We start from the raw sequence: 16,736 nt of genomic DNA, 5'->3' as shown, positions 1-16,736 counted from the left end.
GAAAGGTAAGGTTAAGAAATAAGAGGAAGGCAATGAAGGCAAAAAGCAAGAAACATTCAGGTGCAGACGCGCCTAGGGAGAGTAGGATACAACCATGTGAAAACTCAACGTGGGGAATTGTGATTGGATGTCGGTGGGATAATATGAAGGTCCAGCAGAGGGAAGTAGGGTGTGAGCGTATACAGGGATACAGGGAATAGTTTCCCTCCAGTCCTTGTAATAAATTAAAATAAATAAATAAAATCAAAATGAAGGAAAAAAGGGAAATAAAATGGAAAAACGAGCAAGAAGACTTGTGGAACTCTCTCTTTCTCTTTCTTTGTTGTTTCTGTCTCTTCTCTCTCTGTAGTTCATAGCCAATTTCCTCCTCTCACTTTCTTCTTTCTTCTTCGTCTTCATACTCAACTTCGAGGAATTTTTCTCTCTTTTTCTTCTCTTCTTTTTCGATTCGATCTGTTCTTAGCTTCTTCAATTGATGATGAGGACTTGACAAATCGGAATCGCCACGCTTTGACCTCCTGATCGAGGTATCTTTTTGACTTTAACTTCATAAATTGAGGGTATCCCATCTTCGATTATTGGATGTTGTTGTTGTGGTAGTTCGTGTTGATGTTTGATACATGAGATTGAGGTTTTAGTTTGTGGTAATTTTATGCTAATTTTGGAGCTTACCCGTTCTTCTTCTGGGTCGTTACTCTAGTCTTCGAAATAGTATTTTTGTTTTTCTTTTTGTTTCTGTTTGGGGATGGTTTCTGTTGGGGTTTTGACTTCATTGGTTTGGATTTTTTAGTGTTGTGAATCTTTTGATTTTGGAAATGGTTGGAAATCTACATGGATGCTTTTGGTTGAGTCTTTTCAAGTTGGGGTTTTTGCTAAAACTAAAGGGTGTTTGTTTTTGTTTCCTGATTTTTCTTTCTTCTGCTTGCGTTTCATGGAGGTCTGTACTTGACTTGTTTGCTTTTTTGTATTTTTTTTTACTACGCTGCTTGTTAGTTGTTTTTTGTTTGATAAGACTATACAAATGCTTGTTTTTTCTAAAGTTTGATCTTTCTTTTCCATTTGGTGGTTTGGTTACAGATTCTATTAGTCGGCTAGGAACCTAGCATCGGTGATGCTAAAGATATAAAGGGAATCAAAAGGGTTCTCTTAAAGTGGAAAAATGTTGGAGGGTGGTCAAAAATTCACTGGAATGATCGATTTAAACGAGCATGCGTATGATTTATCTCAAGGGTTTTACCATAAACTTGGTGAGGGAACCAACATGTCTATTGACAGTTTTGCAAGCTTGCAAACGAGCAACGATGGAGGATCAGTTGCCATGTCTTTAGATAACAGCAGTGTAGGATCAAATGAGTCTCACACTCGGATCTTAAATCACCAAGGCTTGCGACGGCGTGCAAATGACAACCATACTTTTCAACATAGTGTTAACCGTCGCGGAAGAGTTACACATCACCTGAGTGATGATGCACTAGCTCGAGCTTTATTTGATAGTAACACACCCACCCAAGGTCTTGAAAATTTTGAGAAGTGGACTCTTGATTTAAGGAAACTTAATATGGGGGAAGCTTTTGCTCAAGGTGCCTTTGGGAAACTCTATAGAGGCACTTATGATGGTGAAGATGTTGCTATCAAGATCTTGGAGAGGCCAGAGAATGACCTGGAGAAGGCTCAGTTAATGGAGCAGCAATATCAGCAGGAGGTGATGATGCTTGCTACTCTGAAGCACCCAAATATTGTTCGGTTTATTGGATCATGCCATAAGCCGATGGTTTGGTGCATTGTTACTGAATATGCGAAGGGCGGTTCAGTTAGGCAGTTCTTGATGAAGCGACAAAGTCGTTCCGTCCCACTGAAATTAGCTGTCAAACAAGCTTTGGATGTTGCCAGGGGGATGGAATATGTTCACGGCCTTGGGTTGATTCACAGGGACTTGAAATCAGATAACCTTCTGATTTTTGCGGACAAGTCTATCAAAGTTGCCGACTTTGGAGTGGCCCGGATTGAGGTGCAGACAGAAGGAATGACACCCGAGACTGGAACCTACCGCTGGATGGCTCCGTAAGTCTTTTGAACCTTGGTTGTTTCCTGTTATAATCTTCGTCTTTTCCAAATACTTCCTGCATGCTTGTTTGTGGCATTTATTTATTATTGTTTTGAAATGGGACTGAGTAGCTTTGTCGTGACTAAGAAATTAAGCAGAAGATTGGCCAAGAAATAAATGGCTAAGGAAAATATTCAAGGCTCCAAAATACTTCAAAGGCCTTTCTTGTATAAGTCCTTGGTTGCTATATTTGAACTATAAAAGGAAAATAGAACTTTCGTAAAATTATTTTATTTGTTTATTTATTATTTTTATTATTGTTATTGTGAGGATTAAAGAGCAGAATCAATTCTATGTTTTAGGAACCACATCCAAAACTTCCCAAGCCTGTGCATAGTTTGTATGATCTCCTTTCTTGTACAATTCATTCTAAGCATGGTATGGGAACTCTGAAATTTGATTTTCCAGCACTAGTTTCAGTATCATTCTCCACCAGATATTGAGTAATTTTTCCAAGCTTATGCTTTTCTTTTAACATTGGTTTATTTAACGTGCTGACGTTTGTTTCTCAATTTTTTTTCCTAATTGTGATTCTGATTTCATATGTATTTTTCTGCTGGTACAATCAAGGTTACCTTATGACAATTTATGTTAAGAATGCAGTTCTTCACGGGAAATTTTGGGGGAATAATATCCACTAACTAATATTTAGGTTTAAAAGTTTTAATCTTATCATTTTATTGCATTTGTTGGTTTCATAGCTGATAATTTTTTTTCCTGGACCAAGGAAAAGATCCATTTGGTAATTTATCACTTGCAGAGTAGAATTTAGGTTTTAGTTTTTACTTTTGCATCCAATTGTAAATGTTAAATACTGTTTCAAAGGAGATCACGTGCCTCCTGTAAGGCAGCATAACTCTGTTGCATTTTCAACTTTTACAATGTAAATTATAGCTTTGACACATGCACACATGCACTCATGCATATACATTTTTTAACTATGCACGTACAAACAAATGTATATACATATACATACATGTTTCTGCAAGTATTTGTGACTGTGGCTCTTCTGGGTCTTTTGGCTTTTCCAGTCCCCATTCTTTAGAAGTAGACTTGGCGACTAGATCAGGATTGTTAAGCAAGTTCTTTCTCTCTACATTTTCTCTCTCTTTTGGTTGGAGAAAATACTCAGTATGTTTTCTTAGAAATGTTGACATGTTTTTTCCCTTATTTTTTGGAGGATAAGAAAGTATAGGGAAATATGTTCAAAATTATGTTACTAAAACTGAATATGCGAATACAGGTTGTAAATACGGGATATTAACATTTATCTCCTGGTCATTTTGATGCCTTTGCTTTTGGTTTCTTGCCCTTATTTTTATTTGTGTTTTGGTGGGTGGGGGTTTCTAATAGAATGATTACAACAGCAATCGTAAGGTTTCTGATTTTTGATCTGGCTCTGGCTGCTTCTTATATGTCAGATCAGGGGAGGTGTGGCCCTTTCTGCACCATGTGCTAATTCCATATGAATGCGGTTGTATTATTTCTTTTACATATGTAGGTGGAAGATAGATTACAAGGATGCTGGTTTATACTACAGATCTAGAATTCTAGTCAAATTTTATTTCATAGTACTCTTGGCGAAAGGTCCACCATTACTGTAGTAGGCTGTCAATTTGTTTTTTGAAATCTTTGGAACATATCGTTGTAGATCTTTTATCCTGGCATAGTTTCTTGTGATGGGATGTGTGTTTGACAAGGGTTGTGCATTTCATTTCAAGGCAATCTAGACAGATGTAACTTGAAGTGAGCTGTGAAAAACATTGGATGCCTGATGCCTCGTTGAAGGTCAATACCATGATCGCTAATGAGGCAAAGAAGACAAGTTGCATATCGCTTCTTGTCATGGGTGTGTACCTTGATGCACCTTAACAATAAGATCTGGGTAAAGAAAAAACTATTGCTTTATGTGGGTAATAATTCTTTCTTTCATTGTTTTCTTAGTCTTTTTACACCTTATCAATCCTCTTGAGGGCAACTATCTAGATACTTGAGGCTTCACTGTGAGAATTTGAAAGGTAAGGATATGACAAACCTTTCTTCCATTCTCACTCTCTTAAAAGAAGTTGTCTTCCGTTCCATTTTTTTTAAAAATTTAAATTTAATTACTATTTTTTTAAATCTCGGATCTTCCTTTGGATCCAATTAGGTGGTAAAAAATGTATCTTCACTTCACCGAATGAGGGTTAATGTAGTCTTTTGAAAATATGGTCCAGCTAATCCACCTTTGATTAATCTCATAATATTTGCTGGCCTTGGTTGTTTTGAAACACGCATGGTCATTATGGGTCTATTTGGTACAGTTTCGTTTTCTTGTTTTTGTTTTCTAATATAGAAAAACAAAACTACATTTGGTAACTGTAGTGTTTCTCATTACTTGTTCCATATTTGGTAACCATTTTTTGTTTGTGGTTCTTCGAAAATTTTAAATTAAGATATAGAACTTTTGCATGAAAACAAATTTCTGAAATTAAATATTGAAAAACTTATGTTATATTTAATTTTAGATATTTCTTATGCATTTTGGGAAGTAAAAAAAACTGATAAAATAATATTTTACTTATGTTTTGGAAAAAACTGCTGAAGAAACAAGAAACATGATTTTGTTGTTTTCAAAGTAAACAGAAATATTTACACAACCCTTATGTTTCTAAAAAAACTTGAAACAAGAAACATGAAATCTATTAAAAGGACTCTATGAAACTTGATCTTATAGTATGATTGGTAGGTAGCAACTCTAGTATATTCTCTCTAAACAAGGATCTTTCTTGATGCCCGGGTGCACTTACTGATCCATTTAGTCTTTGGTTGTTGTATTGCTCATTGTATAACCCTCTTGTACTTTGGGCCTTAGCTCACATTTTTCTTAATATAATGAATTATTTCCTTTTTTTAAAAAAACAAGGATCTTTCTTCTATTAGATAGTATTTTGTGAGATCTTAATTTGGTGGAGCCGATTGAGTTGGTTTTATTTAAGTTGTTCATCTTACCAGAGGTTTTTGGTGCTTTAGGATCTAGGTATAATAGAACTTGGACTCTTGAGTCCTTTAGCGTATATTCTTGGAAATTGTTTATTTTCTCTTACCTGGTCTCTCCTACTAGTCATCGTCCTCTCACCCTTTTTGCTCAAAGTTGTAGAAAGTGAAAAATTTTGAAGGTCAAAATTTTCTTATGGTTGGTTCCCCCTCTTGATAACTGATATGATGGTCTAGAAATCCCCTCTTTTGTGCTTTGACCTCAATGGTATGTTCTTTGCAAAGAAGTGTTTGAGGAACTGGACCACATGTTTTGGAGGATTCCTTTTGCCCAAATTTACTTACAGATCTTGCATCTCCCTTCTTGACGAATTAGGGTTTGATCCTGTCTATTTAGTAAACAATGCCTTTAAAAATCAGGGCAAAATTTTCTTCAATGCTCTCTTCGAGTATTTTTGCATTGGATTAGGGCCCTTTTATGGAACTCTCTTTTTTGAGTGTTTGGAAGGCGATGCCTCATCTCATTGTCTTATTTTGTGCATTTTCTACATTTTTTTTAGTTATGAAATACTATATTAAAAAAGAAAAATCGTGCTGAAGGTGTCCTTTCTTTAGAATGGTTGCCACACTAATGTTTTCTTATTCTTATAGAAAGCATTCTCTGCTTTAGTTGTTGTCTTATCGTTTACTGTGATTGACTGGTAAATCACTGATTAGAAAATATTGTGATGATTTAAAAGTTTTGGAAGGCATGTTGTTTGGAGAGCAAACGTTGCTCAATGAAAAGGTCTCAGAAGTTGGTCAAGGAATTCTTAGGCTGCTTCGATGAATAGCTTAGTATGACAAATTGATGGCTGTCAGTTTGAGGAGCCAGGTCTTTCTATTTCTGTTGCTATGTCTTATATGTTCTTATTGGGATGACTCTAGGTGAAGTTAGACTGAGGCAGACAGCAGAAGTTTGGCTATCGAGTTTGGTGGTTAGAGTAGCAAATAGCTATGACTCAATTTCTTCCCTCAGTTTAAGGGGAAGAGAAATCTTCTTGGATATTCATGAGGATACTGATTCAATTATCTTTGCTAAATACTTAGGATGTGGTTTAAACACGTTCCTTCTTTTAGCAACTATAGTTTAAGTTCTCACATTTTAACTTCATTTGAATGGGATCTATCCCTTTTCTGTAACATTTCATATCATCAACGAAATTATTTCCTATCTAGAGAAAAAAAAACCGTCACCTAGTTGATATTTACACTCTTCTCTTCTTGAGAAATTCTTCTGTTGCGCTCCAACCAAGTGTTCCAGAGTAAGAAGGCACAGAAAGCATTCAGCCACAATATCCTCTTGTCATCTTTTAATATCTGACTAGAGCGTTGAATCACCAAGTCTTAAGACTAAATTATCGATGTCAATATCGAAATCGAAATTTCAATTTTACGGATATATCAATAAATTAGTGATATCAACGGATATTTTTGTAAATCACAAAATTTATAAAAATGATTTTAATTAATAATTCAGTTGTTTTTACTTCAAAACTAAGTTATGGATATTGTTATTCGTAGTGATATTCCTATTAAGACCTCCAAGAGCAAACAACTGAAAGAATACTTTACATCTCTTGGACGTTGAATCCCAATATATATTCAAAAGAGAGCCTGGAGGACTAGTTGCTCTTGTGTTAGTGTAAGAGACCTAGTTAAAGATATAATAGGATTATTAGTAGAATATTAGTATGGCATATTAGTAATTAGAGAGTAAGTTTTTTTTAGAGCTTTTAGTTACAAATAGAGAGTGAGTTGAAAGGGTGTAAAAATCTTTTGTAAATTTTGTGGGATTTCCTTTGGGGAGTTTAGGGAGAGTCTAGCCCTCTTGAAAGGCTAGTGGTTACCTTGTTTACTTGTTCTTATGATCTTATGATATATGGTGGTTTTTCTTTTTTTCTTTTTTTTTTTTATTGATTTCGCAATATGTATTTTAATATTTGTTTGTTCCTTGTGTTCTTGAGTTCTCTTGTTAGGAGGTATCCTAACAGTTAGACAAAACTAATGCACATGATTTGTAGATCAAACCATTTGTTGTACCCATTCACCAGGAGGTGTAGTTCAGCTTCTTATATAGCTTTGACAACCTACCCTTCACGTTCTCAATGCGTGTTCTGTCTCTGTAACTCTTTTCTGTAATCCTTTGGCTTGAGCTCTCTTTCATATAATGGTTGAAGTATTTTTTCATCCTATTAAAATAAGCCATGATTGAAGACTTGCTTCTTTAAATTGGAATAACAGTTAGAGACAAGGTTTAAAATGCTGATGTCAATGGAGATATTGGAGGCCGAGGTCTTAATTTTATGGAAATATCGATAAAATGTTAACATTGATGGATATTTCTGGATAATTATAAAAACAAAGAAAATTCAAAATAGAGTTAAATTAGTAAATGAACATTTTATGATTTTTAAACAAGTTTAACGCGTCTATTATTTTATATTATATTTACATTAGTGGTATTTTGTTACTTTTTTTTTTTTTTTTTTTTTTTTTTTTTTTTTTATGTTTCGTGGATTATTCTACGATATAATGGAAATACCAATTCACCCCTTGTGTTGATATCAAAACCATGAAAATGTGGGATGGAAATAACAAGATGTCGACAAAAATTTAATCCTATGGTTAGAGGTATGGTTTCTGTTGATGCTTCGACTGATATTGAAAAGGATGTTGTTCATTTATCTTTTTCTTCTATCTACTAGTTATTGTAAATTTTTAAACTTATCAGCCTTATGTTAACATTCTATTTAGGTGGCCTGTATGATTTGAATCTATGGCCCATTAAGATTTTCTGCATGGGTTTGTGGACCATTAGTCCAACCCATGTTTGTTTTATAGTGACCTAATTCAGATGGTCTTTCTTCCTTCCCTCCTATTTTTCTCTCAGCCTTCTTGAGGAGTATTTTCCCTCTCTTTCCTTACATTTTGGCCTTTTGGTATTCGTTTTTTGGCTTTGAGTGAGACCCAAGCCTTACAAGTCACATCTTGCCTATATTTTTGTTTTACTTCAATGCAATGCTGTATCTTATAACAAGACTTTAGTTGGTGAAATACGTGATCAGTCTTGGTCATGGTTTTCTGACATAATATGGTTACCCTATTATTTCTCGTGATTTATTCTTTGCTTTATAAAAATATTAAGTTACCCAAACCACTCTAGCTTGGTCTAGAGTCATTAGGGCTATAGAAAAAGTGGTAGGCCTTACAGAATGAGTCCAACCTATAGTGGCCACCAACTTAGAATTTTGAGTTTTGAGTTTCTTTGTCAACCAAATATTGTACGTGAGTAGGTTTGGTGATATAAGTTAAGGATGTGCTGAAGTTGGTCTCAACCATAAAAGATGAATAAGATATTTTCTTCAAGCATGCTAAGCCAAGTCAATTAAGTTTGAAATAATGTACTCAAGCTTTGATGTGTTGCGCTTTGTTTCTGTTGGTGATCTGGAAAATTCAACGTATAAATTTGAGAAGTTAAGGGTTGATTCTTCTGAACAGTATCAATTTTGTTATTTGAATTACCAACTTGAAAGGAAGTTGAGCCTGACAGGAAAAAACTTTAGCTCTTGTTGTTTGTTGTCCAGAAGGCAAATATCTTTACAATTATACCAAATACAGTATCTTCCCTCTTTGATATCTCGTCCCCTTCATTTTGTAGCCTTTTCTTCTTCTTTTCTTTTCTTTTCTTTTTTTTTTTTAAAAAAAATTATGAAAAGGTGTCTGTTTCTTATAAAAAATCAAATTATACTGTGATTGAGGTCTGTTTAAAGTTTCAATCTGCATGGGGAAATAAACATAGTTTAATATACTTTGATATGCAAATAATTTCATCTATGACTTCCAACCTTGATGCTTGAAAAGATTAAATAATGGCTTGTGTAGTGCTATCTGTCAAGTTTGAATTTAGCATCAAATTTGTTATAATGATCACTTAGTTATTTTGACCCGCGGAAAAATTGTTAATATTATGAAATTTGTGGTTGTGGTATTAGTTTTCCTAGGAAGAATATTTTTTTGACTTGCTACCGAAGGAGAAATTTATCTGATCATTTGCAAAGGAGAGAAAAGGTTTCTGTATGTCACGTACCCTTGTGTTGCTGGAGACTTCGTTTTCTTAGATTTGCATTTTGTCACTCGTTACTGGTTGGCATGTTGCTTCTCAGGGGAAAGTTGCTGATCATATTTTGTTAGCTTTTTTTATATTTGGAATTAGCTTACTATTTAGGTTATATGAGGGATTTTTTCTTTTCTTTTCATTGTATGATTTTGCAGGGAGATGATCCAGCACAGGCCTTACACCCAAAAGGTGGACCTGTATAGCTTTGGTATCGTTCTGTGGGAGCTCATAACTGGAATGCTTCCATTCCAGAACATGACAGCTGTTCAGGCCGCTTTTGCAGTCGTAAACAAGGGAGTCCGTCCTATCATTCCCAATGATTGCTTACCTGTTTTGAGTGACATCATGACCCGGTGCTGGGATCCCAACCCTGATGTTAGACCATCATTCACCGAAGTCGTCAGAATGCTTGAGAATGCACAGACTGAGATCATGACGACGGTTCGTAAGGCTCGTTTCAGGTGTTGCATTACGCAGCCGATGACAACAGACTGATATTATGATATAAAAAAAAAAAGAAAAAAACTGAACACATTGAAAATGTTAAGGTCAATAAGGAAAGAGAGACAGATGAAGAAGAAACTGGAAAAAGAAGAGGCAGATGCAAATAGAAGGTGATTTGTTGGTGTGCTTATCTTTGTGTATTTATCTTATCAGATTTTTAATTTCTCTTTTCAGACATATAGAAAGGAACAAAAGAAAAAAAAAAAAAGAAGTTATGATGAAACCTTTGAACCTTCTGGTTTTGAGTTTCGTATTTTACTGGATTCCTGTTGGCGACTTAACCATTAAAGAGGAGATTTGACGTGTACGTATACAACTTTTGCTTGCTCTTATGTTAAATTCACCGTTTATCTATTTTTAATGAATGGCAAAGAAATGTTAAACCTGCATTCCCTCCAACTTGCCACTCAGAAATGGAGCTACCTTCCTAAATCCACAGCTCATTTCTTCACCTATTTTCAAGTCTTTTGGCAGCAACCAGTGGAAATTTTATGTTCAAATTTTGCAGTGTGGATGGTGGTAGATATGAAGGGGGAGTAGGGGCCTTTTCGTTTCTCTTTCTCTTTGTAAGTTTTATAGCAAAGTTTCAAAGGTCGATGTCTATGGTGATAAATGTGCAAGTACTTTGTGCTAGTGCAGAGAGAGAAAACGGGGTATGCACTGAAGCTATATGTATGAGGTGGAATGAATGAGAACGTATACAGCTTTGTCATCCAAAAATACTGGTTCAAACATATGCTATCCTTTGTAATACAAGGAAAGTATTTCAGATCAAATTCACAAGATTGCATATGGCATGCGCAGCCACAAGTTAGCGTAGGTGCAATGGTAACTTAAAACGAATAAAATGTGGTAGCCTATGCATTGAAATGAAATTGAAATTTGAATGATAGATGTAAAAGTTATGGATGTTAGTGGGAAACAAGATTCTAACTTATTGACTTCTATTTAGTACTCCGCATACTTGGACTCCTTAACTTCTTGAATCTAAGCAAGAGAACTTTGTTGCACTACTCTCTCAATATAGTGAGGCACACAATACTAACCTATGTATCTAGATCTCCAAATGCTTGCAAGTGGTTGGATTTTGGTCTAATACAACCTAGAAACTAAGACCCACTCTTGCTCATTTTGAATTTTCACACTCAGGCCTCATTCAGATGACACGAGATTGTGTTTTCAGAGGAAATCCAATTACGGACCTCCATAGGCACATCCGTTCTTTTTTTGAAATATGTTGTACAACGAAAATAAATAGTGTTACTACTAATGTCATTCACTTACGTTCATTTCTATTTTTCTGTGCAAGATAAGGCTTAGGGACATACTCAATTTTATTATGCCAGATAGCATCACCATCTGGGATGGGCTGGCTCAGTTATTTTTAAACAAGTTCTTCCCTCAAGCAAAGACAAAGGTGAATAACTGTTTGAAGTTTGGGAGATGTATAAGGATCTATTGTAGAGATGTCCACTATATGGATACCCAAACTAGCTCTCGATCCAATTGTTCTATAATGGACTGTCTAGTAGGACTAAATCCATCTTAGATGCAGCTACAGTAGTGTCAGTTTTCTCCAAGATAGCTGAGGCAACCACAACTTTGCAGGAAGATATGACCACAACAAGTTATAACTAGCCATCAGAAGGAACTACTACGAGAGTAGCTGGTCTATAGCCACCATGACCAACACTTCAAATAAACTTGATGTTTTAGGTAATCTGTAGTTGATAACATCAATGGTGGGGACCAGCGCGTACCCGATAATGGAGGATCCTTATATGCATCAAGCTAATTACGTGTGCAGAAATCAAGGCCAGTATGGACAATTTCCTCAGAATCTGCCCACTCATGATAAGAAACAATGAAGGGAGAATTTTTAAATCACCATTTGCCCTTACAACATTTTATAATTCCTATTTTATCATTCATCACAACTATTTGAGTCAAAGTAATTACAAGCGAAGTGGGTTATTCTTTTATATGTGGGTGTAATCTTGATCATAAATATGAAACATCACGATCTAAAGGTGGAGACATCACAATCTACCATCTTCATTAAAAAAAAAAAAACAAAAAACTACAATCTTAAGTTTTTTTTAATACCAAACAATTAACATAACGATATTTAAATAATATTAAAATAAAAGAAATTTAAATGGTTGGAATTAGGGGCGTAAGCAGTTGGGTTGGGCTCGGTTTTTGTAGAAAACCAAAACTGAACCACTCATTTGTGAAGGAAACATAGGGGAATCAAAACCAAACCGGATTTAGTGGGTGTTGGAAAGAAATTTTGGAAGTTAGAGTGATTTGGAAGAAAAGATATGAGAAAGAGGCTACTTGTGTTATTGATCACATTTAAATTTTTTGGCTTGATACAAATGGTAGGACATCTCTCCTATTTATACTAGTTAGCACCCTTAAATCTATGCTAGAATTTTGCCAACACATTCATGATCTAGTGTCTACAAATGTTTATCTAAACTATTCTTTATAATTACACATTTTTTCATATGTTCTAGAAAATCCTATAAAATGATCTTACATGTAATTTCTCTAGAATATTCTAATAATTAATACTTCTAGAAATTGGGCTTTTGTTTTGGACTAGGCCCAAATAACTCTAACCCAAAATCAAGTTTACATTTCAACACCCCTACTTAATCTTGATTTTGTTACCCCCAACATATTTCTCAATCTTGTGAAGTTTTCTTTTTTGAGTGGCTTAGTGAAGATGTTAGCTACCTGATCACGAGTCTTCACATACTCTAATTGTACATCATTTCTTTCGATGCACTCTCTAATATAATGATAACGTGTATCGATATGCTTACTCCGATTATGGAAGACTGGGTTCTTGGCCAAAACAATTACTGACTTGTTGTCTACAAAAATTTTGGTTGTCTCATCTTGTGACAGTCCCAACTTCTGTAATAGATTTCTCAACCAAATTGCATGGAGGACACATGAGGTAGTGGACACATATTCTGTTTCACATGTTGAGAGCGTAACAATTGGTTGCTTCTTTGACATCCATGTGAAGGCAGTGTCTCCCATGTAGAATACAGAATCAATTGTACTTTTACGATCATCCACATCTCCACCCAAATCGATATCACTGTATCCCAAGAGCTTATAATTATTAGAAACAGAATAGAACATGCCGTAGTTTTATCGTACCTTTGATGTATCGAATAATTCTTTTTACTACCTTCAAGTGTGTGGTCGTTGGTTTCTTTATGAAACGACTGATAACTCCAACTCTATAGAGAATGTCAAGTTGTGTGCATGTTAAATACCATAAACTTCTTACCAAGCTTTTAAAGAGTGTTGGATCCACCCCTTCTCCTTCCTCGCAACGTGATAGTTGGATTCCACATTCTATGGGCGTGTTTACTGGATTAGAATCATTCATCTTGAACTTCTTGATTACGTCCTTAGCATAGCCTTCTAGTGTGATAAAGATACCTTTATCTTCTTGCTTTACTTCAATGCCAAGGTAGTAAGACATGAGCTCAATGTCGGTCATCTCAAACTCATTCGTCATCTCTTCTTTAAACTTGTTGAACATGCTTGGATTATTACCAGTAAAGATCAAGTCATCTACATACAAGCACATAATCAATACATCACTATTTGGACTTTGATGTTAAGTGCATGCTCATATAGACACTTGATGAAATTTCTTTGATGTAGATATTTGTCTAGCATTCTAAGCTTTTGCAACTTGCTTCAACCCATAGAGTGTCTTTTTCAGCTTTAAAATTTTCTCTTCTTTTTTCTCAACTTTATAGCCTCGAGGTTGCTCAATGTAGACTTCTTCCTCTAGTACTCCATTAAAAAAGGCAGATTTCACATCCATTTGATGGATTCTCCAATTGATTTATGATGCTTATGAAATCATTAATCTAATAGTTTCGAGTCGAGCAACAGGAGCAAATACCTCATCATAGTCGATGCCAACTCTTTGACTATAACCTTTCGCCACTAGTCTTACATTGTATCTTTCAACTTCTTCTTTTGCATTCTTCTTGGCTTTATAAACCCATTTTGCATGAGTTGCCTTGTGACCTTTTGGAAGTGAGACTAGCTCCCATATGTCATTCTTCTTGATTGCATTAATCTCTTCTTCCATAGCGTTTTTTCAATTTAGATTCTCCATAGCTTCTTGAAAGTTCACGAGCTCACAATCGGCAAAAAGACAAAACAAAGAAAGATTATCTTGATTTTTAGTTACCTCATAAATTTCTTGTAAGCTTTTGAAGCGATGAACACTTGAGCTTGAGCTTCTGTTCTCTTGAGAACTTGAAGTTGGCGAAGCTAGTGGCGTAGAAGGCTCATCTCTTGTTTGCACTGTTCTTGTTTGCTCCATGTCATTTTCTTTATAATAAGGCATGAAGTTGCAATCTTCATCATGTTGTCTCCAATCCCATTCTCCTTCTTCATCGAATACTACATCTCGACTCAGGATTGTCTTTCTCGTATCTGGATTATAGAGCTTGTAGCCTTTGGTATTTGAGTCCTAACCATTGAAGATGTATTTCTCACTTTTTTCATCCAATTTTCTTCTCTTTCATCTTATATATGCACATGAATAATGCTTCCGTAGACCCTGTGATGGATATTCCAGGTTTCCTTCCACACCATGTTTCTTGTGGCATTTTTCCAAATATGCTTCTTGTTGAAGATCGGTTGGATAGGTAGACTGCACACGTTACTGTTTCTTCCTAAAACTCCTTTGGTAGTTTCTTGCTTTCAAGCATACTTCTTGCCAGGTTCAAAATTGTTCTATTTTTTTTTCTTTCTACTACTTCATTTTATTGAAGCGGTCTTGGCACGGTCAAGGGTCGGCGAATTCTATGATTTTCAAAATATTTTTTGAGTTCATTTGATGTGAATTCTCCTCCACGATCAGATCTCATAGCCTTGATCACTAGACCATTTTCTTTCTCTACAAGGTATTTAAGCTTCTTGAATTTCTTGAACAACTATGATTTATGCTTCAAGAAATATACCCTTATTTTTCTTGAAAAATCATCAATGAAGAGAAAGAAATAGTTACTTTTACCAAGTAAGCTTGGCTTGATTGATCCATAAACATCTGTATGTATGAGTTCCAAAGGTCTTTGAACTCTTGAGTTTGGCTCATTTGGGAAGCTTTTCTTGAACTGCTTACTAAGTAAACATCCTTTGTACACTTGATCAGGGTGGCTTATGTAAGGTAGTCCCCTCACCATGCTCTTCTTGGAGAGTGACTTTAATCCCCCAAAATTGAGATGCCCATATCGAAGATGCCAAAGCCAAGATGCATCTTTGTAACACATCTTGAGGTATTTTGTGACGTCATTTTGAATGTTGAGTATAGATATTCTATTTTTAGTCATTGGAACCTTAGCAATCAAATTACTTGCACTATCTCTTATAGAAAGGTTATTGTCTTTTAAACAAATATCATAATCTTTCTCTAAGAGTTGACCCATGCTCAAGATATTACTCTTCATATTTGGCACACAATAAACATTTGAAGTAAATTGGTGCTTACCATTTTTTAATCGGATGAGAATGTTACCTCTTCATTTTACTTCTACTTTGGATTCATCTCCAAAAGTCACATTCCTGCTCACCGATTCATCGAGTTCTGTGGACATGCTTCTTTCTCCATACATATGGTTGCTTGCCCTAGTTTCCAAGTACCATCTATTATCTTTGCTCCATTCATTATCTGTGTAAGCCATTAATAAACTGCCACATTCTTGATTTCTTTCTTCAATTTAGTTCACTTTCTCTTCAACTTTATTGTTTTTGGGAACTCTACATTCAGATGCATAATAACCAAAATTCTAATAATATAACATTTAATGTTTGATTAATCGTACCTTGATCTTGAATTGCCTTGACCACGACCTCTTGTTGAGTTTCCCGATCCTCTTTGGGAGTTATTGTTGTTGTCTTCAGAAGGCCTCCAACCACATCCTTGTCCTTATCCATGACCTTTCCTCGTGCTCGATGTCCACCATGTTCTCATTCTTGTTCACTTATATTATGGGACTAATTCCTCCACTAGTAAAATCAACTCGTAACTTGAGAAATTGATCCATGATTTCTTCCTTCTTCTTTTTATTTTCTTCATATGCTTGTAACGAACCTATGAGTTGCTCAATGGTCACGACCTTCAAGTCTTTGGTTTCTTCCATTATGGTGACAATATGTTCAAACTTTGGATCAACTGATCCATGATTTCCTCTTCCTTCTTTTTCTTTTCTTCATATGCTTGTAACGAACCTATGAGTTGCTCAATGGTCATGACATTCAAGTCTTTTGTTTCTTCCATTATGGCAACAATATGTTCAAACTTTGGATCAAATGATCTTAGTATTTTCTCTATGATTTTAACATCATCAATATTTTCACCATTTCTTTTAAGTTGATTGGTGATAGTTAAGACTTTAGAGAAATAGCCTGAGATGGCTTCCTCTTATTTCATATGAAAAGTTTCAAACTCAGCTCGTAGAGTTTGAAGACGTATCTTTTTAATTGGATCCACTCTCTTGTATGATGTTTGAAGCTTCTCTCATGATTCTTTCGCCTTTTTTGCTTCTGAAGCATTCTCAAAGCATCATCATCTAATCCTTGATAGACTAGATAGAGAGCCTTCTTGTCTCTCTTTCTTGAATCTCTCAAACTATCTTTTTGTGCTTGAAAAAGACCACCATCATTCTCCGGTTCGACGTATCCTTTCTCTACAATCTCCCACACATCTTGTGAGTCAAGAAAAGCTTTCATCTTGATACTCCAATTATCATAGTTTCTCTGTGGAACCATGCTATTGCTCGCCAACTTCTTGAAAAGGATCATTAAGTTATGATACTACTTTGTTGAAAAGAAATTTTGGAGGTTGGAGGTAATTTGGAAGAAAATATATGAGAAAGAGGCTACTTGTATTATTGAGCACTTCTAATTTTTTTGGCTTAATACAAATGTAGGACATCCCTC

At 35.2% G+C, this 16,736-nt stretch overlaps 1 protein-coding gene across 1 annotated transcript; it reads left to right on the top strand.

Annotated features, from left to right (window-relative positions):
• Positions 1–306: 306 nt before the first annotated feature.
• Positions 307–10,097, top strand: LOC120079822 (serine/threonine-protein kinase STY13-like). The gene is made up of 3 exons (XM_039034236.1): positions 307–527; positions 1,078–2,061; positions 9,395–10,097. Exons 2-3 carry the CDS (start codon positions 1,160–1,162, stop codon positions 9,732–9,734), a joined length of 1,242 nt encoding a protein of 413 aa, XP_038890164.1. The 5' UTR covers positions 307–527; positions 1,078–1,159; the 3' UTR covers positions 9,735–10,097.
• Positions 10,098–16,736: the final 6,639 nt, after the last annotated feature.

The sequence above is a fragment of the Benincasa hispida genome, chromosome 6 (assembly GCF_009727055.1).
Source record: "Benincasa hispida cultivar B227 chromosome 6, ASM972705v1, whole genome shotgun sequence".
Lineage (NCBI taxonomy): Eukaryota > Viridiplantae > Streptophyta > Magnoliopsida > Cucurbitales > Cucurbitaceae > Benincasa > Benincasa hispida.
This window is presented reverse-complemented; position numbering and strand designations above follow the sequence as displayed.

Coding starts and splice junctions, on each gene's coding strand:
- LOC120079822 (XM_039034236.1), top strand. CDS start 1,160: ATGTTGGAGGGTGGTCAAAAATTCACTGGAATGATCGATTTAAACGAG. Junction 2,062..9,394: donor ACCTACCGCTGGATGGCTCC/GTAAGTCTTTTG, acceptor ATGATTTTGCAG/GGAGATGATCCAGCACAGGC.